Consider the following 22,219-nt stretch of genomic DNA (forward strand, 5'->3'; position numbering starts at 1 on the left):
CCCGGGAGGTGCTGATCCGTTCAGAGGTCACTCCGGCTCAGCCCCCCCACCCCCCCACCCCCCAGGAGGGAGGGGGGGTTACAGTCAGTGGGATTATTAGCTGGATTGAAGCAGGTTTGTGAGCATAAAGAGAGATCTCTGTGTGACTGTCAGGAACGGAGGACCGCACAGGTCCAGATTATAATCCCCCCCTCTTCGGGTCGGGTCGGGTCGGGTCTCCTGAACCTCTAACGTCCAGCTGAATCCTGGGAACCTCCGGTTCCTCTGTTTAAACGTTTGTGCTCCTCCTCAGCCGTTCTTTCTTTCCCTCTGCTCCCGGTCCGGACCTTCTGTGGAATGTTAGAACTCTCTGTGACCCGCGGGTCGGAACGTTTGTCCTCTGTTCTGAAGCATGTGTCAGAGTTGAGGCCCGCGGGCCACATCCGGCCCGCCGTGTATGATGTATTGGAGTTATTAATGGCAAAATGTCGCGCTGGTAACTACAGATCCCATCATGCAGTGCGTCAGCTGTTGTTATCAGATCAGGCGGTTTCCTGCCCGTTTGGGCGGGTTTGTGTTCGGTTCTTATCGGACCCGTCTGAGCTGAGACGAGCGGTCAGGAGGCAGGTGATCCACCTGTGGACTCCTCGCCAACGTGAACTCATCATGATGAAAATGTCTCCACTAATCTGTCCTCAAAGGTCATTTACACGAGTGACTTCTGATCATTTATCCTCCAAATCGCTGCACGTCTTTACAGCGCGGTGAAACATCTCTGATAAACTGGGTCGTGGCGTCTCTTTAGTTTATTCAGCGTTTGATAATAATGTCATTCTTAACTATTCTTACATTGTTGACATGTTGATTAATTGGCTTTATCTTCCATATGATTTTATTTTGCATTTGTCATTTCTATCTGACATAAAGCTGCACTGAACAGACGGAGATGAAGGCTGGAAATCTTCATGAATATTTTATTTATTTATTTATTTAATTCAACTTTTTGTGGTTCCATAACAGATGAAGTTAAGTTTGATTCAGTAAACGGACAAAAGATCATTTGTTTATTAATATATAAAGTTTTTCAGAGGATTTTTATTGTTTCACAAACACCAAATATTCTCAAATGAGAAGTTATTTGGTTTAGTTATTAATGTTTTCTGAACTCCTTAACTAAGACAGAAACAGGTTTTGTCTCCCAAACAGGACCTCAGACACACATGAACCGACTAAAGTCCAGTTCTGATAAAACCACTGAGAGTCAAGAAAACAATGATTTGATTTGAGTTTGGAGAAAAACACGACTATTTCCAGGTTTGAATCTTCATATCTGTATCATTCTGACTGGATATATTTTATGGAGAACAAAATATTTTGGGATAATTCAAATGTTTTGTTTTTTAAATCAAATGACATAAAAGTAAAGAAATGTGAATATACATTTTTATTTATTTCTAACTTATATCATTTTGATTTTATGGAGACCTAAATATTATAGTTTGTTTATTCTGGATCAATATTCCTTTAATCATATTTGTTTAAAAACATTAAGTTTTAAAGGTTTAGTTTTAGTGTGTTCAATATTTATCATGTCTGAACAACAAAACCCTCTGGAGTCGGATGCTGTTCACTAACTGACCTCTAGGTGGCGTGTCACAGCCCGTCGCTCTCTTGACCTCAGTGTAAAGACTTTACAGAGCAGTGGGAGTCAAAGTGGTGAGGGGGCGTGGCCTGTTTCCCTCAGCTGTTGACTGTAGAAGGAGACGCTGAGCGGCGATGACTCGTTTCCTCTCAGGCTCCTGCTTCTTCTCACCTCACTAATGGGGGTTCCCTGTGGGCTTATTTATGTTTGCTTATGGGAGCCGTAACCATGACGACCGCACAGCAGCCAATGATGGAGGAGCTGAGGGGGGGCGTGTCCCCCTCATTACAGCTGTTCTGATCCGGCTGGATAACAGAGACATTCCTCAGATTCTGGATGAGATGATCTCTGTGAACGTTGATCTGCAGCGTGTAGATGACCAGAACATGAGTACTTAGTATTTACAGAGTACTGCACACGATACCTGCTGCTCAAGTTTGATGTCAATTTACTCGAGTTTATAACTCTTCTGTTCACGTACGACTCTGATGGTTTTCTTTGTTTTTCTGCTGCAGCTGAAGAGTTCCATCCAACACATCAACCTGCAGATCAGCCACGACACCAAACAGTAAGTCGAGGGGGGGGGTAAGCCCCGCCCACCAGCCGCCATGTCTATGATGGGGGGCAGAAAAGACGTCAGTTTGGTCTAACCCTCGTGGTATCCTCTGGGTCCAGATGACCCCACTGTTGATGGAAACAGGCCTCGGATAGCAGAAGAGTTAGTTTAGTCTGGATTAAGTTAAGTTTGGGTTAAGTTCAGTTAAGTTTATTTGGGGTTAAGTTCAGTAAAGTTTGGTTTGGTTCAGTTTAATATATTTGGGGTTTATTTTAGTTTAGTTTAGCTTTTTGGGGGTTACATTTAGTTAAGTTTATTTTGAATTTGAGTAAAGTTTAGTTTATTTTGGGTCAAGTTTAGTTGAGTTTGGTTTATTTTAATCTGGGTTTATTTTAGGTTAATTAAGTTTAGTTTAGTTTGGGCTTATTTTAGTTGAGTTTAGTTTATTTTGAGTTAAGTTTAGCGTAGTTAGCGTAGATCATGGATGATCTGGGAAGTTTTCAAACAGATCTGAACACAAACACAAACAAACTTCCAAAAAGTCCAGACGACAGTTTTCAGGCTGTGGATCCATCCTGATGATCGACTGGACGGATTCTTGATCCGGTTTCCGGGTCTGCTCTGGTTGTCTGCAGGAGGCCGGACACGGTGAAACAGAAGAACGCCTTTCCGCCCAACTTCATCCACTCTCTGGACTCCACCCACATGATGCTGACGGCGCTCCACTGCTACAGGTGTGATGCTCCTCAAAGCAGCAGGAATGACTGACCCCGCCCTAATTCTGCCCTCCCTCTTTTCTCAGCGCTGGTCTGACGTTCGTCTCCGTTCACGACTGTTTCTGGACCCACGCCCTCACTGTGGACACCATGAACAAGGTACGCCCCTCGACCTTCATGTTATTTTTGAAGGCCCAGACCATCATTCCTCCTCCTCCTTTATTCCTCGTTCCTCTTTAGTTTTCTTCCTTTAAACCACATGTCAAAGTACGGCCCGGGGGCCGGATCCGGCCCTCCAGATCATTTTATTTTATTGTTATTAATGACCCGATGTTATCTTGTTCTCATTTCTAACTTGTAGAATTTTGACAAAATATATTTTTATGGAGAGTAAAATATTGAAAGTTATTTAAGGTTTAAGTTGATTTATTCTGGAATAATATTCCTGCTTTTTTATTATTCAGAATTATGTTAAATAATTTTTACGTTTTATTTAAATTGGCATTTTGTTAGCTTTTTGAATTATTTTGGTATTTACTGAGATTTTTTAGGTTGTTTTAGAGTTTAGCTAATATATTTCAGCTACATTCTAGCTGTTTTGGTTAATTTAAGCTTTTTTTTTGTTTTGTTTGTGAAACTAATTTGACATTTAGCTCATATTTTAGTTGCTATCAGCTTCAGCGTTTACAGCTATCAGCAGCCAAATTCATCTTCCAGCATCCACACTAACATTATCACAGGTAATGCTGTATATTTAGTTCATAATTATGTTAAAAAGTTACAGTTTTAAGGTTATTATAATGTATTTCTATTGTTGAATAAATGTTTATCCCGTTCGGCCTCAGGGATGTTTCAGATTTTGGCCTCTTGTGTGATCGACTTTGACTCTCCTGCTTTAAACCAGACGGTTTCCTGCAGGAGAAGATGGAATCTGAGCATGGATGTCCATGCCCCACCCCCCGTTATGACGTCAGACACAGACAGATGTTCAGGTTTGCAGCTTTCACCTCCCTCTGCTTCCTCCTGCCAGGTGTGCCGGGAGCAGTTTGTGGCCCTGCACAGCCAGCCCATCCTGCAGGAGCTGTCCGACTTCCTGCTGCACAAATACTGCTCTGGGCTCTCGTAAGTTCCATGCATGAAGTAGAGCTCCTGCTTACCTGAACAGGACCACCTTCAAATCTCCGAGCAGGACGCCTGCTGACTGAAGTTCTGCAGACCTCTGAGTAGAACCACCTGAAGAGCGCTCAGCAGGACGCCTGCAGACAGGTTCTTGTGTTGGTGTTTCCTAATGTTGGACTACAGACTCCCAGGTTCATGCTGTCAGACAAGCTCCAGCTTCAGATAAAAATAGTTCCTCAGCTCAGGTCAGGGCTCCATCTCTGCAGAATAATTGGAGACCTGAGGACCTCCTCCTTCCCTCCACATGAGCCGGAGCCTCTGCTGCTGTTCCCAGCTGATGCCAGGGCCAAAGGTGGACAGGTGTGAACAGGTGCTGGGTGAACTTGGATTCTGAGGGCCTCAGGTAAAGAGGATTATAATGATTTGAACACGGCAGAGCCACAGACACTTCCACCTCCACCCAGCACCTGCTGTCCTCAGGAAACCTGCAGACACCAGGAGAAACCATCCGCCAGTTTTCAGCTCACCTGCAGCCCTGAAACGCCTCCTGGAGGGTCACGCCCTCTGAAGGGTCACGCCTCCTTTAGGGTCACGCCCTCTGAAGGGTCACGCCTCCTGTAGGGTCACGCCTCCTGTAGGTTCACGCCCCCTGAAGGTCACGCCTCCTGTAGGGTCACGCCTCCTGTAGGGTCACGCCTCCTGAAGGGTCACGCCCCCTGAAGGTCACGCCCCCTGAATAGTCACGCCCCCTGTAGGGTCACGCCTCCTGTAGGGGCACGCCTCCTGTAGGGTCACGCCTCCTTTAGGGTCACGCCTCCTGTAGGGTCACACCTCCTGTAGGGTCACGCCTCCTGTAGGGTCACGCCTCTTGTTCAGAGGCCTGACGTGTGTTTCTGCTCCTGATGTTCCACAGAAGTTCCTGGATTTACTTCTTTCATATCAGTTTACTGTGATGTAACAGCAATGCAAAGCTGTAAGTCATGAATGGAGGCGTGGTCATGTGACCAACCTGAAGCCAGTGCGTGAACTCCAACATCTCAACAGGAAGTGACATCACCGAAGCATTCTGCTCCCAAATAAGAAACAAAATAAAAATGAGGATGTAGGAGCAGGAAGAACACAGGATTTGGCTGTCATCTGTCAATCAAGAGACCACGCCCCCAATCATGGCTGATATTAAGGTCAAACTTAATTGATCCTTTAAATACTTGAACAGAGACGAAATGTAAACTGTTTAAAACTCGCTCCATCACAAATCTGAAGGACTCTTGAAGTTCAGATGAAAAACCCTGAAGCATCTGGAAGAGTCCACCTCTCCTCTGCTTTGTAGCTTCAGGCTCCTCCCACCTCCCTGACTCCTCCTTCTCTCCTTGTTTGTTTCAGGACTGAAGCCAAAACCAAGAAGTATCAGGAGTACAGGAGGCTGATGCTGCTCCTGACCAGCGTGCCTCAGACAGGTCAGTGTGAGTGACAACGGAAAGGTCGCCGTCATGACCTGTAGAGGTCGCCGCCATGACCTGTAGAGGTCGCCGCCATGACCTGTAGAGGTCGCCGCCTCTGACCTGTAGAGGTCGCCGCCATGACCTGTAGAGGTCGCCGCCTCTGACCTGTAGAGGTCGCCGGCATGACCTGTAGAGGTCGCTATCTCTGACCTGTAGAGGTCATGACCTGTAGAGGGTCTATCTCTGACCTGTAGAGGTCGCCGCCATGACCCGTAGAGGTCGCCGTCATGACCTGTAGAGGTCGCTATCTCTGACCTGTAGAGGTCGCCGCCATGACCCGTAGAGGTCGCCGTCATGACCTTTAGAGGGTCTATCTCTGACCTGTAGAGGTCATGACCTTCAGATGTCTTCCCTGTAGACGGTTTCTGGCTCACCAGTGGATCAGTACTTCTTTATGTTTGTGTCGTCATCTTCAGGTTTTCGCTCGTCTGCGTTCGTTCGGTAGTACTGCTCCTCCTCCTCCTCCTCCTCCTGCTCCTCCTCCTCCTCCTCCTCCTACGCGGAGCGCCGCTTTTGTCAGGCTCTGCAGTTATGCAACCGGCTCCGTCTGTCTCCATCTGTGCGGCTTTTGTTTTTTTGGCCCGACGGCCTTCTGGTCCAAACTGATCAGTCCTAATGACACAATCGGCTTTGGCTGAAGCCCATCAGCTGTGGAACAGGTTCTGGTACCAGAGACTGGACTAAAGAGGACTCGAACCGTCATCTCTGCGCGGGTCACTCCAGAGCTGAAGTCAGAATTAAAAACTAATACATCTGACTGAAGTCCAGAAACATTTATTCCAGACCAGCTCCACGTCCTCCCATCCATCCATCCATTTTCTTGACCGCTTCTTCCCGTTCGGGGTCGCGGGGGTGCCGGAGCCTATCCCGGCCACTGATGGGCGAAGGCGGGGTACACCCTGGACAGGTCGCCAGTCCGTCGCAGGGCCTCAATCACACACACATTCACTCTCACATTCATACCTAGGGGCAATTCAGAGTCACCAATTAACCTATGAAGCATGTTTTTGGATGGTGGGAGGAAGCCGGAGTCCCCGGTGAAAACCCACGCATGCACGGGGAGAACATGCAAACTCCACACAGAAAGGTCCCAGCCGGGATTCGAACCGGGGCCTTCTCGCTGTGAGGCGAGAGCGCTAACCACTGCGCCACCGTGCAGCCCTCCACGTCCTCCCATCCCTGATAAACACCTTCAGTCGTCACTCGTTGATCACTGGAGCTACGAACTAAATTAACTCCATAAATTAAATCCACACTTTCCGTCTTCATCTGCCTCCATAAATAGATGTTTTAGGCCCGTCAAAACGCTCACCAGACAAACTCTCTTTCAAATGTTTTATTCTTTTCTACCTCGTTTAAACCATTAAAATTCAAACCTTGAAAGAAAAAAGGATCTGGTTTTGGAGACAGAACGATCTGATGGATCAAAGATTTATATTTCAAAGACTCACTTGTGTTTTTTTTTCTGTGATGGACAGAAACTCAGCTTTAAAATGCATTTCTGAGTATTTCTCTCTTCAAATCAGGAGCAGATGTAAAAATGTTTAAAAAAGGTCATAGTTAGGTTCAAACTACAGTGGGCGGGGCCACGAGCGTCCTGCTCCGCCCATCTACACCTGCAGACAGATCCAAGGTCATAAACTAAATTAACATTAAAATAGATTTAGTCTAAAAATATTCTCATCATCATCATAATGAAGGTGATTTAAAACAGGAGAGGTTTGTGTTTGTTTGTTTGTTTGTTTGTTTGTGTTTGTTTGTTTGTGTTTGTGTGTTTGTTTGTGTTTGTTTGTTTGTTTGTTTGTGTTTGTTTGTTTGTGTTTGTGTTTGTGTGTTTGTTTGTTTGTGTTTGTCTGTTGTTTTTTTCTTTGTTTGTTTCCGTGAAGGAAACAAACAAAGCTCTGGAGATCTCTGAAGATCAGACCAATCTTGAAAGAGAAACTGGTTCGTCTTTTAGGTGATCTGGTTCATCCATATTTCAGACTGCAGCTCAGGAGAGAAGCAGGTCAGAGGTCAGAGGTCAGCTGTGGGTTGTTGAAGCTTTCAGTTCTGAATAATTCAGAGCGGATCTCCATCCATGATTCTGTCAGACTCTGCTTCACTCTGTGGCTCCAATGTTTGTTTAACCTTTAATTTACCAGGAAGTGTCTGAAGATGAAATCCTCTTTCAACAGAAGATGACTGGATGACTGGATGACTAGATGACTAGATGACCTTCAGTTCACCGCAGAGTTTTAGGATCAATATTAAACATGAGAATTACGTCATCATTTTATAAGAAAATATAACATTTATTGATCTAAAAAGTCCTAATTTTACAATGAAAAGTCAAAACTGAATTAGTAAAGTTACAAAGTAGAAGATCTGATTGAAGGAGATTCCTCCACAGATGTTTGTATTTGTTGAAATATTTTAAAAGATAATTGACCTTTTCCTCATAAATGTATGACTTTATTCTCATATTTTTCTTGAATTGTGTCATTTTAGTCGTAGTTTCCAGTCTGAACTCTTTGTGTCGATTCCAAATGGATTTTGTTTTACAGTTTAACTTGTTCATAAAAATCTTTTTTAATACTTTAACATTTCACTGCCGAATGATGAAGAGAAACAAAAACACTTTTAGAAATTCTTTCAGTTTTCTCTCTTAGGAATATTTGACCTTTCTTACAAATATTTTATTACATCAATAAAAAGAGAATCTGAAAATCATCGTTTTGATTTGAGCCGTCGTCATGGTTTCGGGTCGTGGCGTCCATCTGTCTCGCTCGCCCCCCTGACTCCGCCTCCTCCCTCCACAGGTGAGTTCGACCTCCAGCAGGTGAAAGAGTCCACGTACTTCTTCAGCTGAGCTGCTCAGGAGCCGCAGCAGAACGGCGAGCAGAACTGACCGGATCCCGGGTCATGGCGGGGGCGGGGCTGAATCCATGCCATCTGGAGCTGTTGGAGGCGGAGTCTGTGTGACTGGATGAAGGTGGAGCGCTCGGTCTTCAGAGATGAAGCCGTTAACCGATAAGCTCCTCCCACAACCTCTATTGGATCTGACTGTCGGCGCGTTTGTGGTTCTTTGGAGTCGAGACCTCTGGAGCGCTGACCCCGCCCCCAAGCAGGAAGTGGAGGATCCTCGAGGACGGGCGAGGAAGAGAGGATCAGAACGTTGGCCTTGGATTAAGTTTTTTTAAGTCTCCACCTTCATTTGTGTCGGACCGGCAGATCCGACTGTTGTTTTATTCATCCGCTCGTTTGATGGTCGGCGCTCAAAGCCTCCGCTCGCCAACCGGGATCACATTTTCTGGGCCGCAGATGTAAAAATAGCAAACTATTGCTGGAACCGTTCCTGCAGCTTCAGACGAAAGGCCAAAGTGGGCGTGGCCAAACTGTGACAATGAGATGAATTGATGTTTGGGGATCAGAAACGGAGCTTTGATTCGGTCTCCATGCCGACGCTCGGATCCTCTAATCGTGAGCTTGTTTGATGACATTTTGTTGGTTGAACTCTTAAGTTACACTTTTTTAATAAAAAATGTTCAAATTCAAGATTGTACATTAAGTCTCAATGTCAAATTGTTTTAGTATACACATTTTCAGAAACAGAATAAATGTAATTGCTCTTTAGATTCAATGTTTTAATAATCTGCTGATTTCTGATTTTCTTGAACGTCAAACATTTTTCTTCAAATTCCGGCTCCTTAGGCTCCGGCCTCCTGCTGGTTCTCCAGTAATCCTGCCTTATCTGCTGCAGATCACCTGGATCAGGTGTGTTTAGCCAATAAGGAGCTTCAACGGCAGGTTGGTTGGTAAACATGTTGGACATCGGCCCTCGAGGCCTGGCTGGCGATGTTGTCCTCTAAAATGTTGATCAATCATTTCCTCCTATTGTTTAAACATTCAAAAACTTTTTCCTTTTATGTCCAACCATCAGGAGTTTTTACAAATAACTCATTTATTTTTCTTTCCTTTTCTGTTAGGGCTGTGAGTGTTGAGGCGATAAACGTGTGTGATTAATACATCATTCATATAGATTAAATGTTTTACTATTTTTCACAAACACAACAAACTTTTTTTCTCATGAATTTTATGAGAAAAAAGAAGAAAAAAGAAAACAGAATTCCAGAAAAAATGTCAAATAAACAGCAGAGAGAAATTCTTCTTTTTGAGCTGCCTGGTGAGACTTCAGCCTGGATTTATTTAGTATTTTCATTCAAAAACATGTTGATTAGTTTGTTGACAAATTTTATTCTTGTTTTAATAAATGACACCTAAAACTTTTCCACCCACATACTGATGTGATTCCTTCCATGACAAATGTGGACAAAGGTGGACAGGATTTTATGTCTGCCGTGGACATTAGTGAAACTCAAAAATCAATCATAAAAAAAGGTCAGCGCACTTTGTTGTGGGGTCCAGATGACCCCACTTATAATGTAAACAAGCCAAGGAGAGTTGAAGGGATAAAATGATACCAAATAAGCAGCAGGTCGTCTTTAAAAATTCAAAATACAAAAAATTCAAAATAAACGTTCTAAATCTACTATTTTCCACGTGATTTCATACTATGAATTACCCTGAGGACTTCCAAAGGGATTAATAAAGTATTTTCTATTCTATGATTACTTACAAATACTGATATTAAATAAAAGTGATTAATCGCGATTAATTTTTTCCAGATTTGCGATTAATTAGTCAAAATGTTTTAATCAATTCCCGGTCCTACTTTATATTTGTAAAATAGTTTTAAATAATTTTGAGGGAATAAAACAAAAAATGTCTTTGAGCAAACCTTTGAGTGTTTGTCAGATAAATATAGTTTTATCTAGATTTTCTCTCCGTCCTCACAGACCAGAGTCTCCTCTGATCACTAAACTGTTTCTCCTGGAGACCATAAAGAACAAACCCGACTGCTTTGATGCTGAGATGTTTCATGACGTTTCGAGCTCTGACATGCCGCTCTGGCGAGCAGCTGTAGTGCTGTGCGGCTGCTGGCAGGAAGTGGTCATGTGACCTCCATTAGGAATGTGAACTGTTCTCCGTATTGATTTGGTTTAATGTTCAGGTTCTGTTTGCTTCTTTCCTTCAGGGTCACAGAGTCCAGCAGGAGTTCAGCCCAACGTCAGGACAACCTGGAGATGTTTCGTACGTCTGCAGTGAGAAGTTCAGGAGTCCCTCCTATATTTTGCTGCGTCATGGTTCACAGAATGTCGACCTCATGCTGAGAAATGATCGTTCAGAGGAAGTGAGTCATGTTTCTGATTTCATCTCCAGCTCCATCCAGCAGGTCGACCGACAGTCCAGAAGGTTCTGTAGAATCTTTCCTTCCTGTTTTCTGAGGATTTTTGTGCTGAAACTTCCAACTGAACTTCAGAATCCTCCATGTTCCTGCAAACTCAGCTGGAAGCAACATGTTTCTGTAACCAACATCAGGACGTTTCTTCCTGACACTCCTGTGGGTTTGATCAAAGTCACTGACAGTATCAGAGAACTGGACTGAGCGAGTGTGACGTCATCATAGAAAACGGTTTACTTCTGGCTCCAACTGAAGACATTTGGCAGTATATAGTAATACGGACTCCATTACTACATGTACTTCATGTACTCATGTACTTCATTACTACATGTACTCATGTACTCCAATACTTCATGTACTCCATTACTACATGTACTCATGTAGTCCAATACTTCATGTACTTCATTACTACATGTACTCCATTACTACATGTACTCCAATACTTCATGTACTCCATTACTACATGTACTCATGTACTCCATTACTTCATGTACTCCATTACTACATGTACTCCAATACTTCATGTACTCCATTACTACATGTACTCCATTACTACATGTACTCCAGTACTACATGTACTCCAATACTTCATGTACTCCATTACTACATGTACTCATGTACTCAATTACTTCATGTACTCCATTACTACATGTACTCCAATACTTCATGTACTCCATTACTACATGTACTCATGTACTCCATTACTTCATGTACTCCATTACTACATGTACTCATTACTCCATTACTACATGTACATCATTACTACATGTACTCATTACTCCATTACTACATGTGCTCCAATACTTCATGTACTCCATTACTACATGTACTCATGTACTCCAATACTTCATGCACTCCATTACGTAATGTACTCCATTACGTAATGTACATCATTACTACATGTACTCCATTACTACATGTACTCATTACTCCATTACTACATGTACATCATTACTACATGTACTCATGTTCTCCATTACTTCATGCACTCCATTATTTCATGTACTCCATTACTACATGTGCTCATCTACTCCATTACTACATGTACTCCATTACTTCATGTACTCATCTACTCCATTACTTCATGTACTCCATTACTACATGTACTCCATTACTACATGTACTCATCTACTCAATTACTTCATGTACTCCATCACTACATGTACTCCATTACTACATGTACTCATCTACTCCAATACTACATGTACTCATGTACTCCAATACTTCATGTACTCCATTACTACATGTACTCCATTACTACATGTACTCCAATACTTCATGTACTCCATTACTACATGTACTCCATTACTACATGTACTCATCTACTCCATTACTTCATGTACTCCATTACTACATGTACTCATCTACTTCAATACTACATGTACTCATGTACTCCAATACTTCATGTACTCCATTACTACATGTACTCCAATACTTCATGTACTCCATTACTACATGTACTCATGTACTCCATTACTTCATGTACTCCATTACTACATGTACTCATGTTCGCCATTACTTCATGTACTCCATTACTACATGTACTCCATTACTACATGTACTCATGTTCTCCATTACTTCATGTACTCCAATACTTCATGTACTTCATTACTACATGTACTCCAATACTTCATGTACTCCATTACTACATGTACTCATGTACTCCAATACTTCATGTACTTCATTACTACATGTACTTCATTACTACATGTACTCCATTACTACATGTACTCCATTACTACAGGTGCTCCAATACTTCATGTACTCCATTACTATGTTAGAGCCAGACATCAGTGAGCAGTGATTGGTCCAAGTCATCGTTTCTATGGTAACCATTCTCACCAATCAGGACTGAGCCTGGTGGAAGGCCACACCCCTACCATTTGAATGCAGATTAGATGAAATCTGTCAATCAAATCTTTTGAATGTTGGACATGAGGAGCAGACAGGCTCCGCCTACTTTTACTGAGGCATCTGATTGGTCAGTTCATAACTTAAACTAAAGAAAAAATATTGAAAAAGAGAAATATTAAGAAGATGTAATAAAGTATCTGAGTCAGAAGGATTATTCTGACCAATAGAATGACAGCTGCTTTTTGGAGCCAGTAGGTACTTCCTGTTTGGAACGCCAGGGGGGCGGGGTCACTCAGTCCAGCTCTCAGATACAGTGAAGTGTGTTTGCCCCCATCAGATCTGTGGTGAAGTGGAGGGGGGAGTTGGGGGCAGGTTAACTGACAGTCTGAGTCACTGATGAGGTCAGACGCTGATGCACAGCACTCTGCTGCAGTCCTGTTATCAGACATGCCAGAGCTGGAATCCACTTCCTGATAGCCGCTCCACTTACTGTCAGCCTGCAGACTTTGATGTCCTCGCCGAGCTCCAAACGTCCTCTGACCTCTGCTGGGGTGTCAGGAGAAACCGCCACTCTACGCCTGGGGGGGAGGGGGGGTCGGACAACCCCGGAGGGACGAGTGGAAGCAGAACTCTGACAGCAGAGACAGACTAGTGACGGCAGGTCGGTTAGTCAGTCTGACCTTCATCCTGAGGAAGACCTGACACTCCAGTTACAGCCAAACGTGGAGGTTTGAGAGGAGAAAGACTGAAGGTCATTGGACGGAAGATGAAGCTGATCCTGAAGATTACATCCTAGATAAACCTCGACTGTGACACGAAATCCAGAAAATCACAATGTCTGACTTTTAGAGAATTTATTAGTGAATTATGGTGGAAAATAAGTATTTGGTCAATAACAAAAGTTCATCTCAATACTTTGTTATAAATCCTTTGTTGTTAATGTCCATTCCTCCCTCAGATCTCCTCTAGAGCAGTGATGTTTTGGTCCATTCCTCCTGTAGATCTCCTCTAGAGCAGAGATGTTTTGGGGTTGAGATCTTGAGTGTGGCTCGGCCACTCCAGGACCTTGAAATGCTTCTTCTGAAGGAACTCCTTGGTTACCCGGCAGTGTGTTTGGGCTGGTTGTCATGGTGACAGACTCAGCTACGTTTCATCTTCAGTGCTGATGGACGGAGGTTTTCCCTCAGAATCTGACCATACATGGTTCCATTCATTCTTTCCTTTACACGGATCAGTCGTCCTGGTCTCTTGGTGGAAACAGCCCAAACCATGATGCTTCCACCGCCATGCTTCACAATAGGGATGGTGTTCTCCTTTCTCCTCCAGAGTTCTTACCAGAAGTTCTGTTGTGGTTTCCTCTGACCATCGGACATTCTCCGATCCTCTTGTGGATCATCCAGATGTTCTCTAACGTCAGACGGCTCCACATGTTCTGGCTGACAGAAGAAGTTCCAGGTCTGTGAGAAACAGAAATCTGGATGGTTTGTCATTTTCCAACAAAACTGATAAATAAATTATTTAAAAATCAGATAAAAGAGATTTTCTGGATTATTTCTTTCTTTTTGTCTCTCATAGTTGAGGTAATGACAGATCCTCTTTCCTTCTAAGTGGAAGAACTTGCACTATTGGTGACTGACTGAATACTTTTTTACTCTATGTAACTATACTAAAAATATTTGCTAAATTGCATAAAGTTGAACAGTAATTATATACTAATACATTGTATTTATTACTTAGAACTTCTTATTATTTCCATTCCTGATCTATTATATGGAAGTTTACGGAAACAAACAAAACAAAACAAATTCAGTTTTATTTTAGAGAAAAACAAGTTAGAAGAATCACAGACAGTTGCTAAGGAGAACATCTAATCCATAATTATTTTAGTTAAATCATTCAATGTATTCGTATCAGCATTTTGAATGTATAAATTGCATCATAAATATAAACAGTTTATCATTTATAAACAGAATCGGAGACACAGACTGAAGTGATCACAGTTCTGTTAAGGACAAAACCGTCTATTTTTAAAATAGAGTATCAGGTTATTAAATGAACTTAACCCTCAAAACAAATAATCTAAATCAATAAACATCATTGAAACAAATCTTATTCCAAACATAGAATTGTTGAATGTTTGTTCTAAATGTTGTCATTATTTTATAATATTAAGGAATCCTCATTTGTTAGTGTTTATCTGTTGTTTCTTCTTTTTTATAGTTTCTCGTGAATAAAAACGACCCACAAGTTTGTTAAGTTAACGGAGCAGAAAAATGAAGTTTGATTTGGTTTAAGTTGGTTTAGTTAAAGTTAGTTTAATCTAGTTTAAATTAGTTTAGTTTCAGATTAGATTAAGTTTAGTTTAGTTTAAATTAGTTCAAGTTAGTTTGCTTTATATTAGTTTGTTTTAGATTAAAGTAGTTTGGTTTGGTTTAATTGGTTAAGTTTAGTTTAGTTCAAATTTAGTTTAAGTTTATTTAGTTTAAGTTTATTTAGTTTAAGTCTACTTTAAGTTAGTTTAGCTGAAGTTAGTTTAGGTCTAGTTTAGTTTAGTTTAAATTAGCTTGGTTTGGTTTGGTTTGTTTTAAGTTAGATTGGTTTTATTTAGTTAGTTTAGTTTAGTTCATGTTTAAAATAGTTTAGTTTAAGTCTACTTTAAGTTAGTTTAGTTTGAGTTATTTTAGTTTAGTTTAGTTTAGTTTAGTTTAGTTTAGTTTAGTTTAGTTTAGGTTAAGTTTAGGTTAAGTTTAGGTTAAGTTTAAGCTTAAGTTGGTTTAGTTTGTTTAGTTTTAGCTTTGTTTAATATAAGTTGACATATAAGTTAGTTTAGTTTGAGTTTAAAGTTAAAATAAGTTAGGTTTAAATTTTTGTTTAGTTTATCTTAGATTGGGTTAGAATTAAGTAAAAAAATCACAATTTTGATTTTCTCATATTTTGTATTAACAACTTTGAAATTAAGATTTCTTTTTTTAAATAAATAAAATAAAATATAAAGTTCAAAGATAAAACAGTGCCTTCATATTTTATCCAAACATCTTTATTTTTGACTCTTTTCCTGGTGTTTCAGTTTAATGACATGAAGGTTTGCAGCTCACAGGCTGAAGCCTCTCAGATTATATTGGATGTATGAGGAGACGAAGCATCAGCGAGACGCCGAATCCTGGAGATCAGACTCATGAAGAAATCATGAAGAAATCCAAACCAAAAGCAGTCGAGCTCCAGAAAGGTCATGTTTGGCTGTTTGTCAGAGAAGAGCTCACTGCTGAAGGAGAAGCTTCGGTGAACTGGGATGAACTTCTCAAACTGCTAAACTCTCCTCACAGTGACGATCACATCCTGTTTCTAGATGCAGGTTCCCTCAGAGAACGTCTGGAACAGACGGAACGTCTGAGCCGGTTTGGAGAAACCGAAGTGGAGCTGAAGTGAGTGTTTGATGTTTGACCTGAAATGTCTAAACACAGATCTAACTGTGTCTCTGCAGGAGGACAATGACTGAAAGAGGGACAGAAAATCCCAGAATGCTTTTCAGCCGATAGAGAAACTGTACTGCTGAGTCATCATGATAAAAATGCTGAGTCATCACCATGGAAACCATAAAGGTTTTTGGACGTCGAGTGAACAAGTTTGGTATTTTTTATGTTGTGCTTCATAGTTAACTCTGAAGATGCTTTGTTGTCTTTGCAGGGTTTGTGCTGCAGTTAAACCACATCAACCTCACACCTGAGGCAGGTACCTGAAGCCCCGCCCCCCTCAGAATGCAGATGCTGTTGGAAGATGCTACGTTAGCTTTGCTGATCTGTGCTACTACTGTGGTGAAAGTCTCACGCTGAAAGCGAACGAGCGGGGGGGTCAGAAGAGCCCGGGTCAGACACTCCCCCCTCCCTCAGACAGGTGGTCAGTCAGGTAAGACTCCTCCACAGGAAGCTCTCCTTCAAAAGTTCACAGGTTCGAGGAGAGTCTGGTTCTCACTTTGACGTGGTCCCGCTCACGAGGCTCAGAGTCTTTCCTGGGGGGTCCTGAGCCCCCCGGACCTGTGTCGGCGCCCCCCGGACCTGTGTCGGCGCCCCCTGGACCTGTGTCGGCGCCCCCTGGACCTGTGTCGGCGCCCCCCGGACCTGTGTCGGCGCCCCCCGCTGTTGTGAAGCCGTGGAAAGAAGCGGGCAGAGAGAGTCCAGGAAAAGCCCCCGCTGACGCCTGGTGGGGGGGCGGTAGAGAGCTCTGAAGACCGGACTGAGCGGCGGCGTGCTGGGGGGGTCCGATAGAGGTGGAGGACACGTGGGTGGACTGAGGGGGACTGGGGGCCCCTGGCTGAGGCCCCACATGGGGCAGGGAGGGCTGGGAGGCGGAGAGGGCCCTCCCGTCCTGGTTCAGGGGGCCCGTTTGCAGAGAGCGGGCGCCGGGCCGGTGTGGCGGGCTGGAGAGGTGCTGCTGGCCCAGGGACAGCTGGGAGCCCGACATGTGACCGGAGCCGTACTGGAACGAGCGGCCCCCCGCCGCCAGAGGGCTCCGGATGGGGGGGCTGGCCAGCACGGGGGCAAAGGCACCAGAGGCGAGGATTTGGGACTGCAGAGGGGACGCGGAGGCGGGGCTGGACACGCCCTGCACCGCCTGGAGTCTGCGCACCCTCCGGGGGGACTGCAGCGCCCCCCCGGGGGGCATGGGGGGGCAGAAGTTCATGGCGACGGCCTGCTGCAGCGTGGCCACGGCTGAATCCCGGGGCTGAGCAGGAGGCGGAGCAAAGACCCCAGCGGGCAGAGGGGGCGTGGCCTGCTGGACCATCTCCCGGTCGTATTTGACGATCTCCTGGATCATCTCGTTTTCTCGGTTGTTGAAAACGCCGGAGTTCAGGTCGTGCTGAACTTTGTGCATCAGAATGGAATTCTTTTTACCTGGAAGGAAGAAAGACGGAAGAGTTACAACGGAGGAGAGAAGAACGACTCTGAGGCTCCGCCCCCACTGTCCCTACAGGTGTGTGCAGGTGGAAAATGATCAAAGCTGAACGGGACCTGAACCTGTGACAGACTTGGAGAATTCCAGATGGATACAAACCGGAATCATTCATTTCTATTTCTGATCAAGTTTCTGTCAAATAAAAAGAACGCAAACGTCTCTGATTGGTCAAAGTTCACCAGGTCTCATGTTTAATTATGATTAGGAAGTTTTTAACCCAAATCCCACAACCTAAATGTCTTAAAAAGTCATTTTTCATGTTGATCTGAAGCCTCTGTTTCCAAAATCTCCTCTGAGGGGGTGTGGCTTTTGGAGCTCCGCCCCTGATCCCTCCCTGTCTGTTTATGATAACCCTGTGTCTCGCTAGCGTAAATATTCAAACAAACATCCATCAATCTGGGTAATGTCCAGCCGTATGGTTCTGATCCGAGGAAGTGAAGATCTTCATGGACAGAACTTCCTCCAAAATCCTGATTCTTTCTCCTTCCAGTTCACCAAAGACTCTTTTAGCTAATTCTCCAATGTTTATTGACTGTGATCAATACATTCAATCATTGGTTTCTCAGAGTTCTTGATAAAATAATCAAAGCTAACATCAAAATGCTCTTTCATTGATTTACAATCCTTTCCAACTGCGGTCAAATGAGCCGCCGTTCACATTTCCGTGGTCACATCAAGAAGCTCCGTGGAGTCTGGTGGAGATTTTCCAGCGTTCTCAGTCCTGCTACCGTAAGTATTGGATGAAACTCACACCAAAAATCCAGTGATGCTGATTTGACCACAGAAATGTGAACGGCGGCTCATTTGACTGCAGTCAATGTGAAGATACCATCTTCTCTTCTCCAGAACCTGAACTAGACACTAGGAACAGATGAGGGTTTAGTGCATGTAGGAGAAACTCTTTCCTTTCTCATCCTGTCCAAACCAGCAGACTCAGAACCGGTCCAAACCGGATCAGAGAGACCTGAGCTTCTCTTCTCTGTTCTCCTTCCTGCTGCTGTCAGACCTGCTCCTCTGAAAAGATCCTTTCTGTGGAAAGATGGCTCACTCTGCTCCAGAAGAGGCTCCAGTTTCATAAATGTTTCCTGCAGCTGAAGTGATCATTTCTACTGGAAGAAACGGTCCGGTCCATGACCGACCACATCAGAACTCACCGATCCGGTCCAGCCTGTCGATGGCGACCGTCTCGAAGGCCCGCCTCATCATGGGGTACTCCTCCAGAACCTCGTTGAAGTTGTCCACAGACAGAGAGTAGAGGCGGCAGTAGGTGTCCGCTCGCACGCTGGCGGTCCGCCGGCCGCGGGTCAGCAGGCAGATCTCTGCCGGGGGGGGGACATCAGAACAGCAAATCACAGTTTCAGCATCAACACCATTTGGACGTTTGTTCAGAGGAGCTGCTGCTGGAAGAAAGGGGTTTACTTGAATACAGTCCACCTGTACTCGAGTATCTCTTTCTGTCGGCTAAAGACCTGCTGCACACGGAGCTAAGCTTCATTACATCCATCGTTTCCATTCTCTAGAAACTTCTTCTCTCCATGTTTCAAGGGTTGGGCTGGCTGTTGTCGTGGCAACCACATGCCCTCCTTTTCCCGGAGCGGTCGACCTGCTCTGCTCCCTGTGGAAGCGGGAAAAAGTCCTGAGACCTTCACAGGATACCAGCACCGAACGTCGGCACGGGGGGAGCAGAAATGTCTGCTGGGAAATGTAGTTTACTATTAATAAATGATTTCAATGGTTATATTGGCTCAGAAAAGAGGACTGATGGATGCTGCAGACAAACGGACCGACCGGCATCGAACCAGAACCTCCGCCTGCAGCACAAACTCAAACTAAAATCTCCTCCATCCATTCTAACCATCAGTTTTCTGGTTTCCAGAATTCCAGGATTTCTTTTGTTGGCGCCGTGGAAACACCGAGCCGGAGTCTGTGAAGGTTCTGGTGGGATTTGCCTGCTGACACAGAACTGCAGCATTTGCATATTGGCAGCATCATTAGCGGGGGGGGGCTGAAGAAAGAGGAGAATCGGTCCAGCGAGGGACCGGCTGCAGCTTCTGTCCTCCTTAAATACGATGGAGAACATTCAGAGTCGAGTTCTGTCATTCTTTTACAGACGGATCACTTTGAAGATTTTAAATCAATTATTTGTTCTTATCTCATTCACTTTGTGTTTCAGCTGAAGGAAAGAGTTATATGAATGAAGTTTAAAGCTGGAACAATCCTGCAGAAATACACACAAAAACACAAATATTTGAAGAAGTACTTTTGTCTGCTGTCTGGTTTCCATATATTACTTCGCTGGATATGAAACAAACTAACAAACCGGTTACAGGTCAGATGGAGCGGCTTATTTTATCAATTATAACATCTCTAATGAAACATGTTGTTATTGACTTTGTTTGTAAACAGAAGTTTTAGTCATAATTCTTTTAGAGAAGTTTGATTTGGAAAAACTGGAAAGTTTTATTTGAATTATTCAACTAAATTACATTTAATGGTTACAGATAAATGTATCCTAAATGTATAATTCTAGTCTTTAAGAGGATTATGGTCCAGAGATGCAGACAGTTGCAGCTTTCATGTCAGGAGATATTTGTGGAATGTACATTTACATTGAATTGAACGACTTTATTGTCATTGTAATAAAGTTCAGCTCACTTCAGTGTGGAAGGAGGAATACAACATCAATAAATAGAAAAAGAAAACACTTCACAAAGAAATGTGCAAAAAATGATCATAGCGTAAAGGATATTTAATGTTTTATCTCTGATTTTATCCTGTTTTAACGTGAATCACTTTAGTGCTACAAGAAGATTTACTCCCTTACATACGTATACAGTTATCAGTTTTTAAATCTACACATCTGTGTTTGTAGATCATTTCAGATTGAATTTAGTCTTTAAAGGACTGTATATCACATACTGTCAACTCTGAACAGATCTACGGTTTTTCTCACTTAAAAGTCTTAATTATTACATTTTGTGAATAAATTTGTATATTTATGACTAAGAGTCATAGCTAAAGTCATTACTTTTTTCTTGAAAATTCACAACTTTTAATCTTGTAAATCTATGAGTTTAAATCTCGTAAATTTTATTTTTAATCTCGTAAATTTACGACTTTTAATCTTGTGAATTTATGACTTCTATTTCGTAAATGAACAACTTTAAAACTCCCAATATTACTTTTTTTGTTTTTTGCCTCTTTTACTTCGTCGTTCGTTTCGGCTGAAATCTTTAATTTCATAGTTGGTAAAACTGTGAGCTCCATCAGGAAATCCTTTCTTCATGTACCGGTCACGTTCACACGAGCAATGCATTCTGGGATGGCGGCGTGACTCGGTTGAGGTCTAAACAAAGTCAAATAGGAGGTGATGGAGCAATGAGAGCAGAGCAGCCGAAGCCTCCGAGTCCTCTGAACGACAGGAAGGAAACCCGACACGGACGGAGCGACTTTGTAAAGGTCAGGAAGCCGCTGATCACGGAGGACGAGAGACGGACGGCGGGAACGGAAGAGAGACGGACGGAGGGAACGGAAGAGAGACGGACGGAGGGAACGGAAGAGAGACGGACGGAGGGAACGGAAGAGAGACGGACGGAGGGAACGGAAGAGAGACGGACGGAGGGAACGGAAGAGAGACGGACGGAGGGAACGGAAGAGAGACGGACGGAGGGAACGGAAGAGAGACGGACGGAGGGAACGGCAGAGAGACGGACGGAGGGAACGGAAGAGAGACGGACGGAGGGAACGGCAGAGAGACAGACGGAGGGAACGGAAGAGAGACGGACGGAGGGAACGGCAGAGCGGGAAGAAAGAAAGAGGAGTTTCTGTGGAGCGGAGATGAGCAGGAAGAGTCATCTGCTGGGTTTAACACGATTTCTGGATGTCATCATTGTTCTGTTTCTGAAGGAGAATCTACTTTGGTAGACTTAGCAAACTAAGACTACCAAAGTTCAAGCCCAGACTGGAACGATCACGTTATCGCTTGAAAAGTTTCAGTAAATCAAAGACATGAACACTGGAGCTCTGATGATGAAGGGTTAACAGTCAGAACACTCATTGTTGGAACTCTGAGGCTGATGTGTAAATCTTCAGAATGTGAGTTTCTGCTCAAGGAAGCATCTAGGAAGGTTCTTTCGGAGGAAAATCCTGGAAAACATTCCAGCAGCAGATCGATCCTCGCTCGCTGACGTGTTCCTTGTAAGGAAAGCAGATCGAGTCCATCACTTAGCAGGAGGAGATGCTAAGATGACCAAGAAAGGTGACCTGAAGAACAGAATCCAGAGAGCAGACGAGCTGAATGAAGGAGAATCACTGCTGAGGTCCATCAGAATGAATCGGTCATGCAGGACCTCTGGGATCCACCTGTGGGGTTCAGCTCCCAGTTTGGGAGTTTCCCTCTTCTTTAGTGTCGTCCTGCTGCTGAGCTGCAGCTTTCAACATGCAGGCGGGGCAAATGATCTTAATGAGCACCTGGCAGGTTCTTCAGGCCGAGGAGGCCTCACTGAGGCAGACAGGAGCAAGCAGCAGGCTGGGAAGCATCAGAGTTTTGTTCTTTTCTTCCCCAGCAGTAGTCTTGGACTGCTGGGTTTTGTTATTTTAGTTTGGGTAGTCTTAGTTTAC

The 22,219-nt window shown here is 43.7% G+C and overlaps 2 protein-coding genes and 1 long non-coding RNA gene across 3 annotated transcripts in view; 2 read left to right on the forward strand and 1 right to left on the reverse strand.

Moving 5' to 3' along the window:
* polrmt (polymerase (RNA) mitochondrial (DNA directed)) overlaps positions 1–9,128 on the forward strand; it is a 37,855-nt gene extending 28,727 nt beyond the window's left edge. The window contains exons 16-21 of the mRNA XM_024265371.2: positions 2,137–2,189; positions 2,813–2,911; positions 2,980–3,052; positions 3,924–4,015; positions 5,396–5,469; positions 8,313–9,128. Coding sequence (XP_024121139.1) covers positions 2,137–2,189; positions 2,813–2,911; positions 2,980–3,052; positions 3,924–4,015; positions 5,396–5,469; positions 8,313–8,362 — 441 coding nt within the window. The 3' untranslated portion in view covers positions 8,363–9,128. The remainder of the gene's footprint in view (positions 1–2,136; positions 2,190–2,812; positions 2,912–2,979; positions 3,053–3,923; positions 4,016–5,395; positions 5,470–8,312) is intronic.
* Positions 9,129–10,496: 1,368 nt separating this feature from the next.
* On the forward strand, positions 10,497–16,465 carry LOC118598634. Its single transcript, XR_004947693.1, has 3 exons — positions 10,497–10,744; positions 16,131–16,248; positions 16,334–16,465. It is a non-coding gene; the product is annotated as an uncharacterized LOC118598634 (long non-coding RNA).
* A 103-nt stretch (positions 16,466–16,568) lies between these two features.
* hcn2b (hyperpolarization activated cyclic nucleotide-gated potassium channel 2b) overlaps positions 16,569–22,219 on the reverse strand; it is a 30,168-nt gene continuing 24,517 nt past the window's right edge. Inside the window, exons 7-8 of the mRNA XM_024265375.2 lie at positions 18,754–18,918; positions 16,569–17,538 (exon numbers count right to left, since the gene is read on the reverse strand). Coding sequence (XP_024121143.2) covers positions 16,589–17,538; positions 18,754–18,918 — 1,115 coding nt within the window. The 3' untranslated portion in view covers positions 16,569–16,588. The remainder of the gene's footprint in view (positions 17,539–18,753; positions 18,919–22,219) is intronic.

Source organism: Oryzias melastigma, linkage group LG4 (genome assembly GCF_002922805.2).
Source record: "Oryzias melastigma strain HK-1 linkage group LG4, ASM292280v2, whole genome shotgun sequence".
Lineage (NCBI taxonomy): Eukaryota > Metazoa > Chordata > Actinopteri > Beloniformes > Adrianichthyidae > Oryzias > Oryzias melastigma.